General features: G+C 40.2%; 2 protein-coding genes and 1 long non-coding RNA gene across 3 annotated transcripts; 2 read left to right on the top strand and 1 right to left on the bottom strand.

Moving 5' to 3' along the window:
• Positions 1–4,217: 4,217 nt before the first annotated feature.
• On the bottom strand, positions 4,218–12,243 carry LOC141765991 (uncharacterized). Its single transcript, XR_012593556.1, has 2 exons — positions 12,130–12,243; positions 4,218–4,920 (listed from the first exon to the last, which is right to left on the bottom strand). It is a non-coding gene; the product is annotated as an uncharacterized LOC141765991 (long non-coding RNA).
• On the top strand, positions 5,215–9,809 carry LOC141765990 (shaker-related potassium channel tsha2-like). The gene is made up of 2 exons (XM_074632391.1): positions 5,215–6,145; positions 7,283–9,809. The coding sequence occupies exon 2, from the start codon at positions 7,348–7,350 to the stop codon at positions 8,788–8,790; it is 1,443 nt and encodes a 480-aa protein (XP_074488492.1). The 5' UTR covers positions 5,215–6,145; positions 7,283–7,347; the 3' UTR covers positions 8,791–9,809.
• On the top strand, positions 11,329–20,165 carry kcna1a (potassium voltage-gated channel, shaker-related subfamily, member 1a). The gene is made up of 2 exons (XM_074632390.1): positions 11,329–12,914; positions 13,590–20,165. Exon 2 carries the CDS (start codon positions 13,841–13,843, stop codon positions 15,314–15,316), a length of 1,476 nt encoding a protein of 491 aa, XP_074488491.1. The 5' UTR covers positions 11,329–12,914; positions 13,590–13,840; the 3' UTR covers positions 15,317–20,165.
• Positions 20,166–20,778: the final 613 nt, after the last annotated feature.

Genomic DNA, 20,778 nt, shown 5'->3' with positions numbered 1-20,778 from the left:
ATGACCAATGCGTTGCGACCAACGTGGGTCTTCATCAGGGTCAATAACCTTGTCTTCCTCTGGGATCCATGCCTTGAATTATTTTTACTTTTTAAGATCATATTCCATCCATGCAATGAGCCCTTCACAAGATTGCATAAGCACAGATCTACCACAGGTTTGGGGTAAGGATTATTAAATATATAAGATATAAAAACCTCTTATCACAGTATATGTAGCTTATTTTCACAATATCCATATATATCACGATACAGTACATTTTCCGAAACATGTTGAGAAATTGTTAATGGATAAGATAAAATAAATTGGCTAATTTAGCAATTTGAATTTCTGACAAATCAAAGCACTTCATCACATTGATGCAAAAATCATATAAAATTCAGTATTGTCATACACACACATGCTAACAAAGTATTAACACACCGAGAATTATTTAAGTGACAGCTATAGACAGATTTATATCGTTTCATGGCATATAACATCATATTGTGCAAACCTATTTTTAATCTCGCTGTATAGAAATCGTTTGACCTGACAGTCACTAAATCACTGAGAATTTTTCCATCTTGATACGAAATTTTGCTTTTGGTGATACATTTTTTACTAGTGATCCTTTATTAAAATTGAAAGGTTTGTAGTGTTGATGTAAAGCAGCTTGAATCAGAAACCTCACAGATATAGCTCCACCTTTATAGACTCATTCCAGTGACTGAGACGCTGTCATCACCAGCAGACGTCAGACTGGGTCAGATGCCCCCTATTTCATTTCGAGCAGAGTAGTTGGCACAAGAACGATGTGATCCTGAAGGAGCTGTTGACGAGCCCGGTGACCTTCTAAAAACTCCTCTTTCAATTTATAACAACACCCTCACACACACAAACATTATATGCACATGCGTTCATTCACCAATTGTAGCTACTAATGGCGACGCCGGATACACACTTACAGAAATACACACACACACGCGCACACACTTTGTAAATACTTGGCGTAGGGTTAGGGAGGAGGAAAGCCAAGGGAGAGTCACTGACACAAGTAGCTACTGTGTTACCTCACGTCTGTAATGAGCTAGGAAGGAACATCATTCTGTCTATATTTAGACAACTTCAGAGGAAGATGTGCAATTAATCAAAATGCTGATAAACATCAGCTTTAAAAAAAATATTGTGTTTCAGAATATCTGAGCAATGCTAAAAGTATGCATTATTAGAACAATTTCAATATTATAATTAATATTGACATCATAATTGTGAAGTCAAATACTTTTTGAGTCATAAGGAATGTTTTTCATCATGCTGTTGTGACTGTTAGAGATTGCTTAATGTATTTATCGTCACATTTATTAAATCATGATGATATACAAGTCAGTCGAGATCAGTGGTGGAAGAAATATTCAGATCTTTTACTTGAGGAAAAGTATCAATACTACAGTGTAAAAATACTCTGTTACAAGTAAAAGTCCTGCATTCAAAATCTTACTTAAATAAAAGTACAAAAGTATTAGCATCAAGATTTACTTAAAGTTCCAAATTATTAAATTATTATCAGTACTCAAGGGCAGAATGGCCCATTTCGGATACATGTATATTATATTATGTTATATTATATCATAATATATTATATTATATTATATTATCTTATTATATTATATTATATTATATTATATTAAATTAGGGCTGCATAATTAATTTAAATGTTATCAAAATCGCGATATGGCCGACTGTAATTTTCAAATCTCAGTATTTGTTAAAATCACAATATTTGTTAAAGGTGAAATGTGTGTGAAAATACCATTTCAAATTAAATATTGTGGTGCTGCAGAGATGTCCTGACCTACACATCATATTCTCCAGACTTAAGAACTTTGGTACAGATCCCTGCAAAAAAATCACACCTTAATCATTTTTTTATATGTTTTTCAATGAAAATTAGATTAATGATGAAAAATGATCATTCCCTCTAATATGGCAAATCATATTGCAATATCAGTCAAAATAATTGCAATTAGATATTTTTTCAAAATTGTGCAGCCCTAGGTTTAATTACTCTTATACTGCTGGTGGCTTAACCTATAATAATAAATTATAAACTATTAGTTTACTTATATATTGTATCAATAATCTAAATTTACAAAGTAACTAGTGACTAAAATTTGAAAAAAAAGTATCTCAAAATTGTACTTAAGTACAATACTTGAGTAAATATACTTTTCATACGATGTTCTCAACCACTAAAACACATTCTCTGAAGAATGGTGAGAAAGCAGATGTTTCCTTGGTGTGAGTGAATCCAACAGTATCGTGTTTCCATGGGGGTCTCCTGCACTCATAGGTCGCCATTAATAACGACGGGAGGTTCCTCGCTGTCAGCATTCATGCACCCTGCAGCTTTTACGGCATGTGTTTCCCAGGCTACGCCTCATTACAAGCAGTCATTGTAAAGAAGTATGCACGTTACATGCATATCCATCTGCATATCTGAATGTGTGGATTTTTATAGAAGGCACTACTGCAAGACCCACCACCAATCACGCATGGAGTATACAGCATGTGTTGTTATAAAATAATCAAAAGAGATCAGATGAATAATGCACTCAAATAAGACCCTTAAAGATGATTTACCACTAAGGAATTCTGAAAAATGATGGTGACACAGGGAGGTTACTGTGGAGAAGCTTAAATCCTTTCAGAATTTTATATTTTTGTCTGACCGATATACGAGCGCCACGTGTCCATTCCTCAGCTTGTTTGTTGGCATTTGTTTCCTTGGTTACGGTCAATGCCTGACACCTTGGCACGACCCAGACAGTCATTTGGTGAGCTCTATATGCTAACACATTAGCAGCAGGCGGCATCGTGTCCTGACACTGACATTTGACTCCGACATCCAACCCTTTTGTTCAGTAATGGAAAGGCCCAAAAAAACCTGATCTCCACGGGGGAGTCGTGCTTGAGAACCTGACCACAAAGAAAAAAAACCCCTCTCTGACATAAATGTTTGTGGTGTCATGTTTTCCCCGCCATCTGTGTTATAATGCAAAGCGTCCAGGTTGGTTTCAGTAACAGTGATTAAGCCCTTGGGCTATTATTGTTGCGCTCCTGTGTGTACAACTGCAGTGACTGACACACCTGATGCAGCTTTATGAAGCAATGAAAGTGGAAAAAAACTGGCTATAAATAGATGCTGCACAATGCTGCAGTAACTTCACACTGTACACACAGCCGGGCCACATCTTCTAAACTTGATCATTTAGTCTTCAAGAGGAGGCTGAAGTATTAAACTGTAACCTGAAAGAAAGTAGATCCTGAACTTTTGCAAGGATTTGCAGGGTCTGATAAGGAACTAATAGAGTGCAACAGGAATGAGTCATGACACCTGGAAATGAGTTTGCATTTTAGCACTTCTGGGTCCCGCGTCTGGAAGTCAATGGGTTTTTAGTTAGAGGCCTGAAATAAGGTTTGTGGTTAACACAAGATGAAGATATTTTAACGTTTTGCTATACGACATAAAATACATCAATAAATACCCCACTTGTGAATTTTGAAACCTTTATGTGTCTCTAACAAGTGGCTAAATGAGACTACTAAAGGTCATCACTCCGACTTGTCGTTCTTTACAGCCTCGTTGTGTGTACTCGTGCTCATGCGACCGTGGTTGGTAATGCCTTCAAATGAAACTTGTGAGCTTGTGTTTACAACATGGGAAGGCGTGTACACGATATGCTTGGCGTTCAAGTGGTTAAGTCGTGAGAACACCGCTGCTAAGCAATGGCAATATTAACGTTACTGTCGGTGTCTAGAAGCCACAGAGGCTAACAGTTTAGCAAGCTAGCAAGTAATAACTTAATGCTGTAAATGCAAAGGCATAATGACAGAGGAAAATTATGAGGCCGTTGGGAATATCAACATTTTCCTAAAAACTATAATAAAATTACAAAGAAAAATAATATACGACTAAAATTACAATATATGATCTTCCCTGGCCTCCGTCACTTCTGACGTTAACAAACACGTCACAACTCATGGACTCGGAGCTTTCAGACACTTTCCACTTACGAGGTCATGAATGCTACAAGAGGGGGGCGTTCATATGAACCTTTCTGGTGAACACGGTAAACACGAACCCATATGAAGGCACCAGTAGTTCATATATGGGCTAACGTTAGGTTTCTAATTCTGATGATTGCATTCACGCTTCAAAAACCATAAAAGTGGTGTTCATTTGTGGAGATTATCTAGCTGAACAAAACGTTTAAATATCATAAACGTTTCTTTGCCACAGATTTTATTTTCTGCAATAATCCAAAACCCAATGGACAAATCCCATTGGCTTTTTGTCAAGGGAACCAGGGCAATGCTAACTTCCTGGTTGGCCTACAAAAATACATCATCCTTTGGAACACTCTATAAGACTGGAAGTACTTGCAGCTGGTTTTTACACCTCAGTATCTCCGTGACCCCGGGGCCAGGACACTTGTCTTCTGGGGGTCCACATGTTCCAAGCTGTAGTCTACAATTGAGCCCCTTTAAGTGTTACTAACGGTGAATGTTATTTTGGCTGCGGCTTCCTGAGGATGCTATCCTCTCTGGGCTACTCAAGTGTCAGTCAAGCCAGCAGTTTCCACTGGCCGGATCCAGGAGGGCTGCGGGTTATACGAGGCCCCCGTGCTTCAAAGCATTCAGGTTATTTCATCTTATTTATTTCAAGACACATCTAATATGCAGCTGCAGAGAAACCTCACTACACTCAACAAGCTGGATCTATTTTGTCGCAGTTGTCTGGTTTCTAAAACTGAGGGCTGCTGTGACCCACACGGGCCGGGGTCCTGGAGGTTCCCCTTGTGACAAGAATAACCCCATGATTTCATGAATGAGGGACCAGCAGGGTGAGAGACTTAATTTCTGAGTCGAACTTTGGATCTGGAAAAGTTATTGAATAGAATAGAATAGAAAGCTTTACTGTCATTGTATTAAATACAACGAGATTCACAGTTGCCACTTCTGGTCAGTGCTTTAAAACAAATACTTGAAAAGACTAAACGAGGCAGATAAAACATATAATAGGTAAAACACACACACAGTTATAAAGTAAATAAAACAGGTAAAGTAGATGTAATAAATAAATATAAACAGAAGTGTTACACTAGAAGTATAAAAAATAAAAAATAGATGTAATTGCACTTGTAAAATAGGTAGGGTAGATGTAATTGGACCTTTTGCTCTGAACAAAACTGAAGAATGAGGATATTTTAAAAACTTGCAATTGAAATTAAAGGTCCCATATTGTAAAAAATAAGATTTTCATGTCTTTTATATTATAAAGCAGGTTTAAGTGCTATATAAATACTGTGAAAGTATCGAAGTGCTCAATATACAGAGAAATACACACAGCCCATATTCAGAAATTGTGCGTTTGAAACAAGCCGTTTGGATTTCTGTCCATTTGTGATGTCACAAATATACAATATATAGACCATTAAACGGTTTTAAATGTAAACATTCTAAATGTGTCCCAATTTATTCCTGGTCGCAGTATATGTTAATGACATCAGCTGACAGGAAGTAAACATGGACCCAAACTGTTGCCAGGCAGCACAATTCTGTTGCAATTCCGTTGAAATGCACTAAAACGGAGCATTTCAGACAAGAGGGTAAATACAGGTATATTCAAGCAGACAGAATGAGGAAAATAAAGTTTTTTTTTAACATTACAGCATGTAAACATGTTCTTGTAGAAACACAAAATACAAGTATGAACCTGAAAATGAGCACAATATGGGACCTTTAAAAGATTTCATTTGTAAGGCTACCCCCCTTTACTTGTAAATCACTGCAGTGCTCCAGTGGAGTCAGTGAGTGTGAGAGGGACAGCAGCAGCAGCAGCAGCAGCAAGTGTCATCTGGTCTTCCAACTTGGGGAGGGCTTTGGAGTTTAAAATGGTGTGAATATGATAGCTGTAGCCATCGGTATAGCTGCTTATGCAAGTGGAGAAGTGAAGTTGACAGTTCAGAGGCACTAATCTGACAAAAGGACGCAACGGCACAAAGATTTGGGGATATCAACAAATAACTATTGGGGAGCAAAAGAAAGTGGACTTTGAGTGTCGGTGCGGCTGCATGAGGAGAGCTGGGAGGACGCCTAAAAGGTAAAAAGGGCAAAAGGGAGAGACTTGTAATGGAAATTTTCATATCTGAGTAGGCCAAACTTAACCATGTACCTTTAGAGAATCTCAGAGCCTCACAGCTAATAGACCTTGTCACCATAAGCATTAAAACAGTGACCCGACAGTTTTGTCTTCTGTGACTGTAAACAACAGAGGGCTGAAATACTTGTGATGCTCTGTTGTCTGTTCTGTGCTGATGTAATGATAATGATTCACTTTCTATCTTCCTGTGTGTTATGCTTTAGTATGTATAAATACTGCACTGTTAAGAATTTCCCAGTAAAATAACAGTAAAGAACTGGCAGCAGGGTTGCCTTTATGTTACTGTAAAATTAACATTATTATACTGTTGCTGAAATTTGCAGCTTTGTACTGTTAATGAAAAATACAGTTTGAACTTTTTTTTAAAAATTAATTTCACAGTATTTTACAGTTAATTTCCTGTTTAAAGATACATTATATAGCTGTTTTTCACCTTTCTTTTACATTATCTTACTGATTTGTTTTAATGCACTATTTAGGTTGTATTTTTTACATACATTTTAATAAACATTATTTTTTGCCTAGATGAATAGACTTAGCAGGTTACAGACATAGCAATAGTCACACTAAATACAATTAAAGGCACTTGTTAGGAAAAAGGCTATAATAGACTTGTTGACACTTTTCCCAAAATGTCTGTCTATAGCTGGCTACAAGCACAGAATGCAAACCATAACAACATGTGAGTGAAGAACAATAAAGCTAATTCACTGATTTCACAATCATGTACAATGTACAAGCCTCACATGTGCAGATCAGGTCCCAGAATTAAAAAAATACTGCATGAAACTGTTACTGATGATACTTTAGACAGTTGATCAGCAGTAAAGTGCTGTTTTTTTAAGAACGCATTATAGTTCAGTTAAAAAACGGCCTATGAGCGTAATTTAACAGGTTTTCTTTTGTATTAACAGTAAAGCACTGTTTTTAACAATAACAGGTTAATACTGTTGAAATCCTGCTGTAAATTAACAGCAATTGTTTACAGTGCAGATATTTTTCTTATTAATATATGCTTTTTTATTAAAGTTACTTGAAAGACAAGTTGTGACCTTGGTTTGTGTCTTGTTTTAACAGAAACTGCCACCATAGACTCAAAGGGAGGTGAGCGACAGATTTAACCCTCGGAGGGGGTAAAAAAGATGACCGTGGTGTCCCAGGAGAACCACGACGACACTGTGGTCGTAACTCCTCTGTTGTTGCAAGATGTTGTTGACCTGGAAGCAGCAGAGCAGCAGGAGGAGTACGGCAACAGCGAGCGGCTGGTCATCAACATCTCCGGGCTGCGCTTCGAGACGCAACTGAAGACCCTGAACCGCTTCCCATCCACCCTGCTGGGAGATGCGTGTAAAAGGATGCGCTTCTTTGACCCTCTGAGGAATGAATACTTCTTTGACAGAAACAGGCCGAGCTTTGACGCGGTCCTCTACTACTACCAGTCAGGAGGACGTCTCCGGAGGCCCGTCGGCGTACCTGTGGACATCTTCCTGGAGGAGATAAAGTTCTATGAGTTTGATGATGAGGTCATTGAGATGTTCCGAGAGGATGAAGGTTTATCCAGAGAGGACGACCGCCCTCTGCCCAACAATATATACCAACGCCAGCTGTGGCTCCTTTTCGAGTATCCGGAGAGTTCAGGACCTGCACGGATAAACGCCATCGTGTCAGTGATGGTTATCTTAATATCCATCATCATATTCTGCTTGGAGACTTTACCCGAGTTCAGAGAAGTCCAATCTGTGCAGGAGAACCATGTGAATGGTAGTGCGAAAGAGCCCAGTCCCTTCACAGACCCCTTCTTCATGGTGGAGACACTCTGCATCATTTGGTTCTCCTTTGAGTTCACCATGCGGTTCCTCTCCTGCCCAAGCAAAGCAGCTTTCTTTAAAAACATCATGAACCTGATAGATGTGGTGGCCATAGTGCCTTATTTCGTCACCCTGGGTCTTGATCTTGCAGAGCACCAAGGCAGCAATCAGCAGGCTGCATCTCTGGCCATCCTGAGGGTCATCCGTCTGGTGCGCGTTTTCAGGATCTTTAAGCTCTCCAGACACTCCAAAGGTCTCCAGATCCTCGGACAAACGCTTCACGCCAGCCTCAGGGAGCTGGCACTGCTCATCTTCTTCCTCATCATTGGAGTCGTTTTGTTCTCCAGCTCTGTTTATTTTGCAGAAGCAGAAGACCCCGAGTCTGGATTTACTAGTATTCCCGATGCGTTTTGGTGGGCTGTGGTGACAATGACCACGGTTGGATATGGAGACATGTGTCCCTCCACCATCGGGGGGAAATTCGTGGGATCTTTGTGCGCAATCGCCGGAGTGCTCACCATTGCTTTACCTGTCCCTGTCATAGTGTCAAACTTCAATTATTTCTACCACAGAGAGAACGAGGATGAGGAAAATGTCCAGTACATCCACGTGACGTGCGGACAGCAGACACAGCCCTCTATAGGAGGAGACAGTGAGTCAAACAAAAGTAGTCTCTCCAAAACTGAATCTTTCCAGGAGAGCGACGACTTGGAAACTTTGACGTATCCAATCATAACCCCAGTGGAGACACACACAGTGAGACTGACAGTTGTATAAAATGTTGGGAAACGTATTCCTGGTGAGTGGTCTTCCAGTGGACATATAGAGACATATAGTGGAGTTTGGGCTCCTTCATGTCGGATGCTGACGGTTGTTTTACGCACAGTGGTTCCCAAAACGTGGAGAGTCAGATATTCATGCTACAAAACCACCACCAAAACGAGGATTGGCTTAATTCACTGTTATTGAATTCTCTAGATGGCAAGGGGAAATGAAGGGGGTACAAATCAATAAGTGGGGGGCTGTGCACCAAAGGTTCATACTTGGGAGTCTTCACATGAACACATTTGAGCGTTACGCATGGAATATTTGAAATACCATCAGTAATATTTGAGCCATACAATAACAAACTTGTCAATCTATGAAGGGTATATTGAAATAACCAAAGAAAAAATACATTCGGAGATGTTTTCTCATCTTTAATTTCTCACTAATGTTTTTTTTAAAAAAGCTCTCAAGTGGTGTTTACGCACGAACCAAACTTTGCCTTTCTGCCGTTGAGAACATGACGTAGTCTATTCTCTTAGAATAAAGTGGAAGAGGAGAGCTCAGCTGTGCGTAAAAGCGCACATGAAGCACCATGAGACCAGCTCTGCCCTGGGAAAGCGCACGGTGAACTTTTCACAATTATGACATTATATGAGATATAGAGATTATTATATATACATATATATGTATATATATATATCTATATATATAGATTTACCTCATCTGATTAGTCTTAGAATCACAAATATTCACATCTTCTTAACAAGTCCATTTTGACAGGGCTAACAGCCAACATGTACATATGTGCAAAAGCCGTCTCATTGGGTTTAACTTAGAGACAAAATGATCAATCAACAATGTGTCCAATCAAACTTGTCTTTCAGTCAAAATGTCCATCTGACTTATGTTAAGTGTGTTGCTCTTTACAGCACAGATTTTTACTACTCTTGGTCATTTGGAAAAAGGAAATTGGTGTTCACATCACCCCCATTAGCAGAAAATAAACAAAGAAAAAAGAAATCAGTCCTGGAAAAAAATAAATAATAATAAATATATATATATATATATATATATATATATAGAAAGAAATAACAAATTACACTGAGAGATAAAAAACACCTCTGACTTAATTTTTCATTTGGAGCGTGTATTTATGCTTCTATATGAATCTGATGAGACCTCAAGTGAGCTCTGAGCGCCACTCTGTGGATGATAAATATCCCTGCAGACAAAAACACTTCTGCTCTACTGTGTGTAAAATAAATACTTTGCAGCTTGAGTATCTTTGCACTGTTGCAGCTGACCTTGACTGGTTCAGGCATAAGCCCCTGAGATCAATGCTCTCATCATGACTCTGTTATGCATCCGGATGCTTGTGATGGTCAACTAATCACAGCAGAACTCTCACTAATATTAAGGTGGGGTTTTGTTTTCTGCTTACTTGCAGGAGGCAGACGATTATGAGAAGCTTGTTTCTCTCCCTCAGAGTCGTGCGTGGGATCATCTTCTTCTCCAAAGTATTGGATCACTTTCTCACGGATATTGGTGCATTGCCAGAGTTGTAGAGACATCATAGAGGATGAAACACTTTGACATGGTTCAGTGTGTCTTAATGGACATTGTGTGTATCACCAGTAGAAACAAGGCCATTATTTTTGTTGTGCAGGCTTTAATTTCATGACCACGCATTCTTTGTATAAAAAGCCTTGTGTATACTGTGTTTTTGTAAATCTGAATTATGCAGCTTTTAATGCAAACTTTGAATCGCAACTTGCCTCATGTGTTGTTACAAACATTGCAGTTGCTCGCTGTAAACAACATGTAGCCTATTAAAGACATTACAATGCAATGTCTGCATGACACCAATGCATTGTGAAGTTCCAATGTAATAAAATATTTATTTTTCTAATTCAAACATGTATGTGAACTTAACTTAATCCTTTTTTTATAAATAAATTATGAGTCAGAAAATATAGCACTGGTTATTTTTTCACTCAGACTCGCAGAAGGCAAAGTCATTTTTTTGGACAAATCCATGCCCATTCATTAGATCAATAGGCCCACACTTTATCCCTTTTGGTGCTGAATGACTGAAAAAAAAGGGGCTCAGAAGCAGACATTGTGTTGTCTTGCCACAAAACCAATTAACTTATTAAACTGTCATAGTGATAAATGTGGGGGGATTTATTTGGCTGGAGGCACAAATTAACAAATTAGACATTTTAGTCTGATGACCTGATTTAGTGTTGAATTTGTGTTTTTTTTAGAAAGTCCGAAATTTTGAGGCCCTGGAAAAACCATCCTCCTATACGTCAGCAATGGACCAATATGTGTGCTTCATGTGTTATGATAATGACTTGAGTACCTTCTGGTGTTTTGTTTTTGGGATTTGTAGTTCTTTTATGTGGTGAATCAATCATCTTGCGCTGTCCTTGGTGCTGAATCTGACCTTTCGTCCTCTGCAGAGCCAGAATTCCTGCATTATTTTCTCTCTCAGATCTGTTTGTCTTCTCTGGAGACATATTATGTAGCTATGAAGATGTTATAACTTAGTCAGCATCATAAAGTATCAGATATTGGGTGTGAGCTGTGCACATCCTAGATGCAACCTCCCCTTTATGGGATGTTTCATATAGCTACGAGGGCTGCAAACACACATGTGGATGATTTGATCTTTCTCATTGCTCACTATAGTAAAATGATGAAAATGTACTAATTTGGTCTCAGATATTGACACATCCCTTGTAATCATTACATCCTGGAGGGATGGGATGAAAAGGTGATTTTAATCTCTCACCATTTGATGATATATACAGCTACTTTTATAAATCACTAAACATCTCAAATGTTGCCCATGCAGTTGTGAAATTTACTAATTTGGTCTCAGATATATTGACACATCCCTTGTAATCATTACATCCTGGAGTGATGGGATGAAAAGGTGATTTAATCTCTCATCATTTGATAACTTTTATAAATCACTAAACATCTCAAATGTTGCCCAATGCAGTTGTGAAATTTACTAATTTGGTTTCAGATATTGTAAGCATTACATCCTGGAGTGATTTTAATCCTTCACCATTTGCTGATATATACAGCTACTTTTATAAATCCCTAAACATCTCAAATGTTGCTCCATGCAGTTTTTGGATTTAGAGGTTTTTGTTACAAACTGTCACCTTGGTCTCAGATGGACTATAGATATTGTAATCATTACATCCTAGAGTGATGGGATTAAAAAGGTGATTTTAATCTCTCACCATTTGAAGACTTTTATAAATCACTTAAACATCTTCAAATGTTGCCCCATGCAGTTTGTTGGATTTAGAGAGTTTTTTTGTTACAAACTGTCCTTTCCCTTTGCAGTCGGATTGCGCCAGAGCTGGCACACAAGCGCTCTCTCTTGTTTTTGTGGTGTGTGGAGAACTTCTGGCGGCGTGCTTTAGTAGAGAGCCGGTCTGCATTGCGTCGAAACCCTCCAACTCCTCCTCCTCCCTCCTCCTCCCTCCTCTCCATCCCATCTCCTCCTCACCTCCCCATGCACTTGCATGTAAAAATGCACAGCAAAAACTTGCTTGACATTGTGGAGAAACATCCGGACCTCTCTGCTGCTGCTGCTGCTGCTGCTGCACACTCAACTCAAATCTGTTTTGATTCATTTTTTCGCTACAACACATTCTACATTCTACATTCTGCTCGTCATCTTGTCCTCCTCGCAGCAGATTTTTTTTTGCTGATGCAGTGATGTCTGGAAATGTCAAGGGCTCGCTTATTGCCCCTTAATGTATCTCTCCCCCCCTGAATTTGCAGCACAAGATCTGCTCCTGCGGTATCCAGTGAGCTGTCCACACCACCACACCACCGTGCCAGCAGCAGCTATAGCGACGCTGCAGCTTTCTCTCTCCATCATCTCAGGCTTTCCATCATTATAGACTCACCTGATTTCCATCTGCTTTTTTAATCTCATTTTTGTGGAGGATGGCGATGAGCACAGTATAGGCTTTTTTTTTTTTTTTTTCTTTCTTGGTATAGGTGCAATGTAAAGTTGCCACATGACACCCACTGCTGCCCTGCTGTTGGATGCTTTTCCTCGAGGATAAGACGCATTCAAGACCTTTCAAGATCAGCCCACGGTAAGCCTGCAAAAACTGCTGACTCGTACAGTAATGATATGGGCTTGTTATTCTCTCTCTGTAGACAGCTGCTGAAGATACCAGACAAACTACTGTGTTGTTTTTTTATCTTGCAGATGTATTTTATGCATCTTTTGCATCTTTTATATAGTGGGCCTGAAGGCTGTATATGCATGTAGTGATACATCAGCTGGTGTATAATGTCAGTAAATCAGATGTTATGCGTCACATCATAATTCAGGGCTGGTTAGAGAGTGGCATACAGGATAAATCACTGCCTTTAAAGACATAAAACCAACAGCATTTTGTATGTAAAACTAAACTGTACAGAAATATCATGAGTTGTATCAGAGAAACAGGATTAAAAAGAGTCAACTATAGGAATGTAGAAAATAATGCAAGCTCATCATATAATCACGACTACTACAGTACAGAAAGGGTTATAAATGTCTATATTAGAGAATTTTCATAGAGATTCCTCCTCGGTGTAGTGTCTTTACCTTTACTACTGGAAGACTGCACTAATTGCAGGTTGAGAGAAGTACATAAATAAATAAATAAAACTGCAAAAAATGCTGAGCCAGCAAATATCTTGGCTGTTTGATCCCATTATTTCTTCTCTCTCTCTCTCTCTCTCTCTCTCTCTCTCTCCCTCCCTCTCTCTCTGGGTGACAGAGGCAGCAGTAACAACAGCAGCAGATGCACCGGAGAGCAGCGATGGTCAAGTCAGCGAGAACCGCAGTGGAGCCGCACTGAGGCAAAGCAGCCAACCAGCCCCCTCGCATCTGGGGACGTCTCCAACAATTTAAGGGGTGTGGGAAGCTGAGGAGTGGAAAATTTGCTCCCGAACCTGAATGCCTGCTCAGTCAGACTAACCCAACACAACTCCTCCTCCTCTTCCCCCTCCACCTCCTCCTCCTCCCAAAATGACCGTGGTAGCAGGAGATAACATGGACGACACCTCGGCTGTCCCGGGCCACCCTCAGGACACCTACCCCCCGGACCAGACGGACCACGAATGCTGCGAGAGGGTGGTCATCAACATAGCCGGTCTCCGGTTCGAGACGCAGTTGAAAACTCTCTCCCAGTTCCCAGAGACGTTGCTCGGCAACCCCAAAAAACGGATGCGGTACTTTGACCCCCTGAGAAATGAGTACTTCTTTGACAGAAACCGCCCCAGCTTCGACGCCATCCTCTACTACTACCAGTCTGGGGGTCGGCTGAGAAGACCAGTGAACGTCCCTTTGGATATGTTCTCAGAAGAGATCAAGTTTTACGAGCTGGGAGTGGATGCGATGGAGAAGTTTCGCGAGGACGAGGGTTTCATCAGGGAGGAGGAGCGTCCTTTACCTGAGAAGGAGTTCCAGCGTCAAATTTGGCTCCTCTTCGAGCACCCGGAGAGCTCAGGCACTGCGAGAGGGATCGCCATAGTGTCTGTGATGGTAATCCTGATTTCAATAGTCATATTTTGTTTAGAGACTTTACCACAGCTGAAAGAGGACCCAAGGGGTCGAATGATTCCATTTGGGAACACTACTATTTATTATAAGCCAAATATCCTCACTGACCCCTTCTTCGTCATTGAGACACTCTGTATAATCTGGTTCTCCTTTGAGTTGATTGTACGCTTTCTGGCGTGCCCGAGCAAACCGGCCTTCTTCAAGAACATGATGAACATGATTGACATCGTGGCTATCATCCCTTACTTCATCACGCTCGGCACCGAGCTGGCCGAAGACCCGGAGAAAGAGGGAGTGGGGGAGCAGGCAACATCTCTGGCCATACTCAGGGTGATTCGTCTGGTCAGGGTGTTCAGGATCTTCAAGCTGTCACGACACTCCAAAGGACTGCAGATTTTGGGGCAGACCCTCAAGGCCAGCATGCGAGAGCTCGGATTGCTGATCTTCTTTCTGTTCATTGGAGTCATCTTGTTCTCCAGCGCTGTCTACTTTGCCGAGGCAGAGGAGCAAGGATCCTACTTTGGCAGCATCCCGGATGCATTTTGGTGGGCCGTTGTGTCTATGACAACTGTGGGCTATGGGGACATGGTCCCCGTCACTATAGGAGGCAAGATCGTAGGATCTCTGTGCGCCATCGCCGGAGTGTTGACAATTGCGCTCCCAGTGCCTGTCATTGTGTCCAACTTCAACTACTTCTACCACAGGGAGACCGAGGGAGAAGAGCAGGCGCAGCTGCTCAACGTCAGCAACCCCAACATCCCCTCCGAAACCAACTCCAGCCGCCGTAGCTCGTCCACCGTCAGCAAGTCAGAGTACATGGAGATCGATGGAGACATAAACAATAGCATCGACAACTTTAGGGAGGCAAACCTCAGAACTGGCAATTGCACTATAGCCAACCAAAACTGTGTAAATAAAAGCAAACTGCTTACAGATGTTTAGACACCAGTTAGTTAACTTTGGGATCTCTATGGGACTGTCATATGTGGAGTAGACCATCAGTTAGGAATGCTTCATTTACCTCCCCAAAGCACTCTATATGGCATTAGGCCTACAACTACGCTCAGCTATATAGAAAGGAAATCAAAGCTCTTAGAGTATATGACAGGTAGATAGAATAATTAATTCTTCTGATCCTACAAATATATAGGTACATCCAAAAGAAAAACATTACGCATATACACGGAGGACACCGAGCACACACTGTCCTATCAGACGACCGCGTGATACTTAAAATCTTATGCATGGAGTACAGATAACATTTCAGCAAGTTGCACAATGCACCAGAAAAGTCTGCAGAGACATGCAAGCACCTGCAGCCAAGTGGTAAGCGCCAAGAAGTTAGGTGACCCCCTCCGCTCCGTCCTCCTCCTCCTCTTCCTCTCTCCTCTCTCTCCCTACAAAGGATATCTACTATTCAGCAAAGCACCTTATAGGAGGAAGACTGATCTCTCTTGTTTGGATGTAAACAGATGGTGATCTACTCGCTTTCACGGACATCCGCAATGCTGCTGTTTTTTCAGCAGATGCTGTAATTGTGATATCACCAAGTGATTCAATGCCATGCCCTTTAGACGCAACACAGCACAATGTTAAAGTGAGCTTCACACGAGCATGATTAGAGACTTTCCATTTTGATATCGGCATGCACGAGACACATATCTCACGTAATGGAAAGGATGTTCTTTTTGGATACCTGCCTCCATCCCTTGCCCCTCCTTCTCATCTGTTTTCATACAAGTGCACTGGATGAGTTTTTAATTTGAAATGCTAATCATTTAGAAGTATAGAAATTGAATGTTAAATCTTAAGGGAACAGTACATAAAATGAGATCATAGCATGAAAAAAGTAACCTGCATTATGGTCTATCGACTAAGGTACTTTTGTATCCTGGTATATTTAATGCATGACATGAGTATTCAGCTTGTTGCAATTCAGGCACCCTGCAGTGCCCTATTGTCAGGGAAGCTAAGGAAATCAAATTCTGGATGTTTTCCGAATTGCGATCAAATATATCCAAACCCACCTTGAGGATGCAATTTAAAAGTAGTCAAAGAAACTGAATAAATATTATCGAAAATGCATATAATTATAATAAGCACCAATTACAGTATCAATAGTGCAGTGCATGGACCTTCTTTGAACAAGAAAAGTTAACATATCATGAGTCATGCTTCCATTTCCACGTCCAATTTGAGTACGTATTGGTTTGGAATCCACTAAAACAAAAGGATCGATACCAAATTTCACTTCATATTACAGAGAATTATTCTGACATTAGTTGCTAGTGCCTTTATCCCTTTCACCAACAGGACCAGTGAAAGTGCCTCTGTGTACAATTGGATTTGTGAGGTTGAGCAGAGCTGGTTGACCTTCTGCTCTGGTGTTGATACGTTATGATGTTAAAGATGAGCAAGGTTGAAACAGCAGGTGATTGTGGTCAAAAACAAAAAAAAAAGATGATCCATGGCTGTTATGCACAACCCAGTTTTCATGCCGTCATGCACTTAATTATGCCCTTAAGCAGCGATGTATTGTACTCTGCATGTTTACCAATCCAACTCAAAAGGGAATATCCATATAGGTTTTAAACATGTTTTATTTATGTCTGTTGTTTTTTATGTTCGTGCACCATGCATCCTTTCAGGGTCTCTACCTCAGCGAGGTCATTGCAAACTTGCTGCAGAGCTGCAAGCTTCAATGCAGGGCTTCCTATACCATAATGCAAAATGGAACCTTAAGTGTAAAACTGCAGTCATGCAACATTGAATGTGAGAGTCCCACAGCATAGCCTTTACACAAGCACTTAGGATGAATAGTGTACCACAGTCCCGCTCCTTTTGTTCACTTAAAGCTACGCACAATCAGAACATCCACATGTAGGGAGTTTGTAGAAGATTGACTGTTTTTATATGTTGGTTTTCTTTGAAACGATGGTATCTAAAGTTACTGTTGTGTCACCTGAATGTGTTTCATGTACAAGACGGTGGTTTGTTATAGTTTTTAAACCCTGCAATCCTTGGGCATTATGATGCAGCCCGTCTTTTTGCACAATCATTTTGTTCTGTTGCCTGAACCCTTTTTTTTTTTTTGCCAGTGAGATTTTTTTTTTCACTGTGCTTGCTCACACGTAGTGCATTGTTTCTCCAGACAGACTAACTGCAGATAGATTTGGACAAAGTGTAACGACTACTTGAAAATCTCCAGCTACTGTACATCACTCAGTTTTGAGATGAATTCACCCAAATAATAGTAAGATTTTCTAATGTACTGTACGCTCTTTTTTATTATTATTTAGCACTCTCCTGACAAAAAAAAAAAAGAGCTCCACTGCAATGCTACTTGAATGTCACATAGTTGTTTCTGTTGGTGCAATGGCTATTCTTTGTGGTGCTAGTACAGGACTACCATTGTTGTCTTGGTGGTACCATCACGTGTTACTTTCGACAAGACTTTTTCCATTTCTTGTTTTTGTTATTGGTGACTGCTTGGTTAGTTTAGGGCACTTGTTTGTCATTTTATTTGGATGATCTTTGTACTGTACCGCTGAAGAGTGTCTGCCTCAGGCGAGGTAAAAAATCCAGAGCCTTGCAACTCATCATGAGAGCAAAAAAAGATACACATTTGTGTCAGGGATCTTCAATTTGTATAGGGTTTCTCATACAGAAGGACATCAATAATACCCAACACCATATATTATATTGCTATATATAGATACAAAGAAATTATAGTAGTCTCATTAATGCAGCTATCAGGAAATTGTTCGCTTTGTTCACAAGTTTCTTGATGCTTGAAAGCAGCGACGTGTTTAACATGTCCTGCAGGAAACGGCTGAAAGTGAGACGAAGAAAATAACATAAATAAATGACACCCCTCACGTTAGCAGCGCTGTGAGGGCATGTATGGATGGTGCTATGCATTTAATTACCCAACAGAAACATGCATTCTTAACAGCAATAGAATAACAGATAAACTGTTTCTTAGATGCTTTTTGTAAAAAAAAAAAATAAAAAATCTATTTTGAATGTCGGAAATCACTTGACAGATAACTCACAACAGGGCTGTTTATGTACCAACCTCTTACCCTCTGTGCTGTGATTTTGTAAGGTCAGCGGGGTCAAATGTAGAGGCCGAGAGAAACCCGTGAAAAGTCCAAATATAGGCGTTGTGATAGTGGCGGTCCCTATTAACCACCCAGGTCGGACTGGAGTTGTTTTGCAGTCAGCAACGAAAAGCTGCTGATGGGTTCAGTCGAACGTATAACACAGTCCCAAAGGAACAGCCCATAATGCACTTAGAGAGAGGATCTATCGTCAGTTCATCGGACTGATCAGATGTGTGAGAGAATGTCAGAGAAGGTGCCTAAATTGTTTTACATATTCATTTGTTTAGCTTACTGTTAGATGTTAATGCTTCTGCAAACAAACACGAGTGAGAAGATCTACAAAAAAAAAATGACATTAATTAATTAAACTATAAGAAAAAACATGAAATGTCACGAGAACAAAATGCAATTTAGCTACAATAAGATAGAGAAAAAGTAACCACTATATACTGCAATTACGTATGAAAAACAATGTGTTTTTATTTTCTTTCTTTTTTTGGTGGCACTGTAACATGACTGATTTAGGAAGAACATGCCATATACTGGAATATCAAAGACAATATGTTCCTCTGGCAAGCCATGATAATGAAACTACTGTATTATGATCAATTGCTATACACTAAATGATATGGACAAGAAGTGTACTATTATAAAAAACAACTTATGGTTTGTTTTTTTGGGGTTTTAAGAAGAAGAAAAAATCATTCAAACACCATGTTCACATTTGTTCCAATCTCCACTGCTGAACCTACTGCATAATGTATCTCTACAGAAACCTACTAACCGCAAAAAACTGCATGGTCGATGGAAGACTGCATGAGTTTTGCCTTTCAAACTGTGGATCAACTATAATACAGTTGCATCATTTAAAAAAAGAAACCCTTGCTTTCATCTGCACCAAGGCTTCCTGTGAAAGGCCCTGTTCAGAAGTTGTCTTGTCCTCTGCTGGATTCCTTAAAAGCACCTTAGCGCTGACCTCATCACTAAGACGGCGTTGGGCGTCCGAGCCGTGCTCAGCGTCCGTGTGTGATCTTCAGGTTGTGCTCGCTATAGGCTCTGAATGTGAGCAAGGACATTAAAGGGCTAGTTTCTCAAACTTTATCTCTATTCTAGGACTGAAACGCTCCCTCAAGTGACATTTTGTTCTTATCTCAGTCTAGACTGTAGTGATACTGTGTTGTTGGAAACATGCCCATCATGTCTAAACAGGGCCACACACCCTCCTCTGTACTACATTTGGTTTTAAGGCATTCTTGTTTGCTAAAGGTGTCGATGTCGGGACTGCTTTCTGCCTGCTGAGGAGGCACTGAACAGGATCAAATGTTGGGATGTTGGGATTATCGCTGAGAAGACCGTGTTTGTGTTAGATGGCTGATGAGTTTGTCTTTCCTGTCAAGAATGCACATTTAATTGCTTGTAAGGAAGTTTTGGAGCAAAGCGCTAAAAAAAAGGACTGTTTCTGCTCTTCTTTTCATCCACAAGCAAACCAAACTCTGATTGTGTTATTATCTAATCCAGCCGTCATTGTCATGTTGTGTTTACCAAGGATTATGCTACAATGTGTTCAGTTTGTCACATGATGACAAAGGCATGGTCTGTGATCTATGCAAGGGTTATTTCTTTTATTTTTCCTTATATCACTTATGATTTCATCTTACATTAACTTCAATAAATTTTTAAGGATCTGCTGGTGTATGCTCATTTTGGCTCGGGATGGGGGTGTATATCTGCACTACGGACCTGCACATTAAAGAGATATTTCGGGTGTTTTGAAGTGGGGTTGCATGAGGTACTTATCCACAGTCAGTGTATTATTTACAGTAGATGACAGTCGACACGCCCCCAGTTTGGAGAAACAGACAGGAGTACCAACACCGGAGCAAAGCAATACAGTGCTGTGGACGGGGCTGGCAGAAAAACTTATTTTAGCCACCCAAAAGAAAGGCTCACCTAAAAAAAATCTATATCTGTTTAAGTGTATGCTATATTTAGAATATTTTCAGCGCTTTACCTTGCCATCAGACAGCACTTTCCTTCTCCTTTCCGACAGGGATCTGAACTGAAACTATGCTCTCTCCAAAGCCAGCAGGCTCAGATGACAAAAACAGTAAAAATACGTTTCACCTTCAGTTCAATTCCCTGTTGGAAAATATTCTAAATATAGCGTACACTTAAACAGATATACATTTTTTTTAGGTTGCTAAAATATGTTTTTCTGCTGCCCCCGTCCACAGCAGTACATTGCTTTACTCCGCTGCCGATAACTTTTGTCTGTTTCTCTAAACTGGGGGCGTGCCG

The sequence above is a fragment of the Sebastes fasciatus genome, chromosome 4 (assembly GCF_043250625.1).
Source record: "Sebastes fasciatus isolate fSebFas1 chromosome 4, fSebFas1.pri, whole genome shotgun sequence".
Lineage (NCBI taxonomy): Eukaryota > Metazoa > Chordata > Actinopteri > Perciformes > Sebastidae > Sebastes > Sebastes fasciatus.
The sequence above is the reverse complement of the archived record's forward strand: the minus strand, read 5'-3'. Positions and strand labels throughout refer to the sequence as shown.

What these genes read in the sequence shown, in the direction of transcription:
- LOC141765990 (XM_074632391.1), top strand. Translation starts at nt 7,348, where the DNA reads ATGACCGTGGTGTCCCAGGAGAACCACGACGACACTGTGGTCGTAACT.
- kcna1a (XM_074632390.1), top strand. Translation starts at nt 13,841, where the DNA reads ATGACCGTGGTAGCAGGAGATAACATGGACGACACCTCGGCTGTCCCG.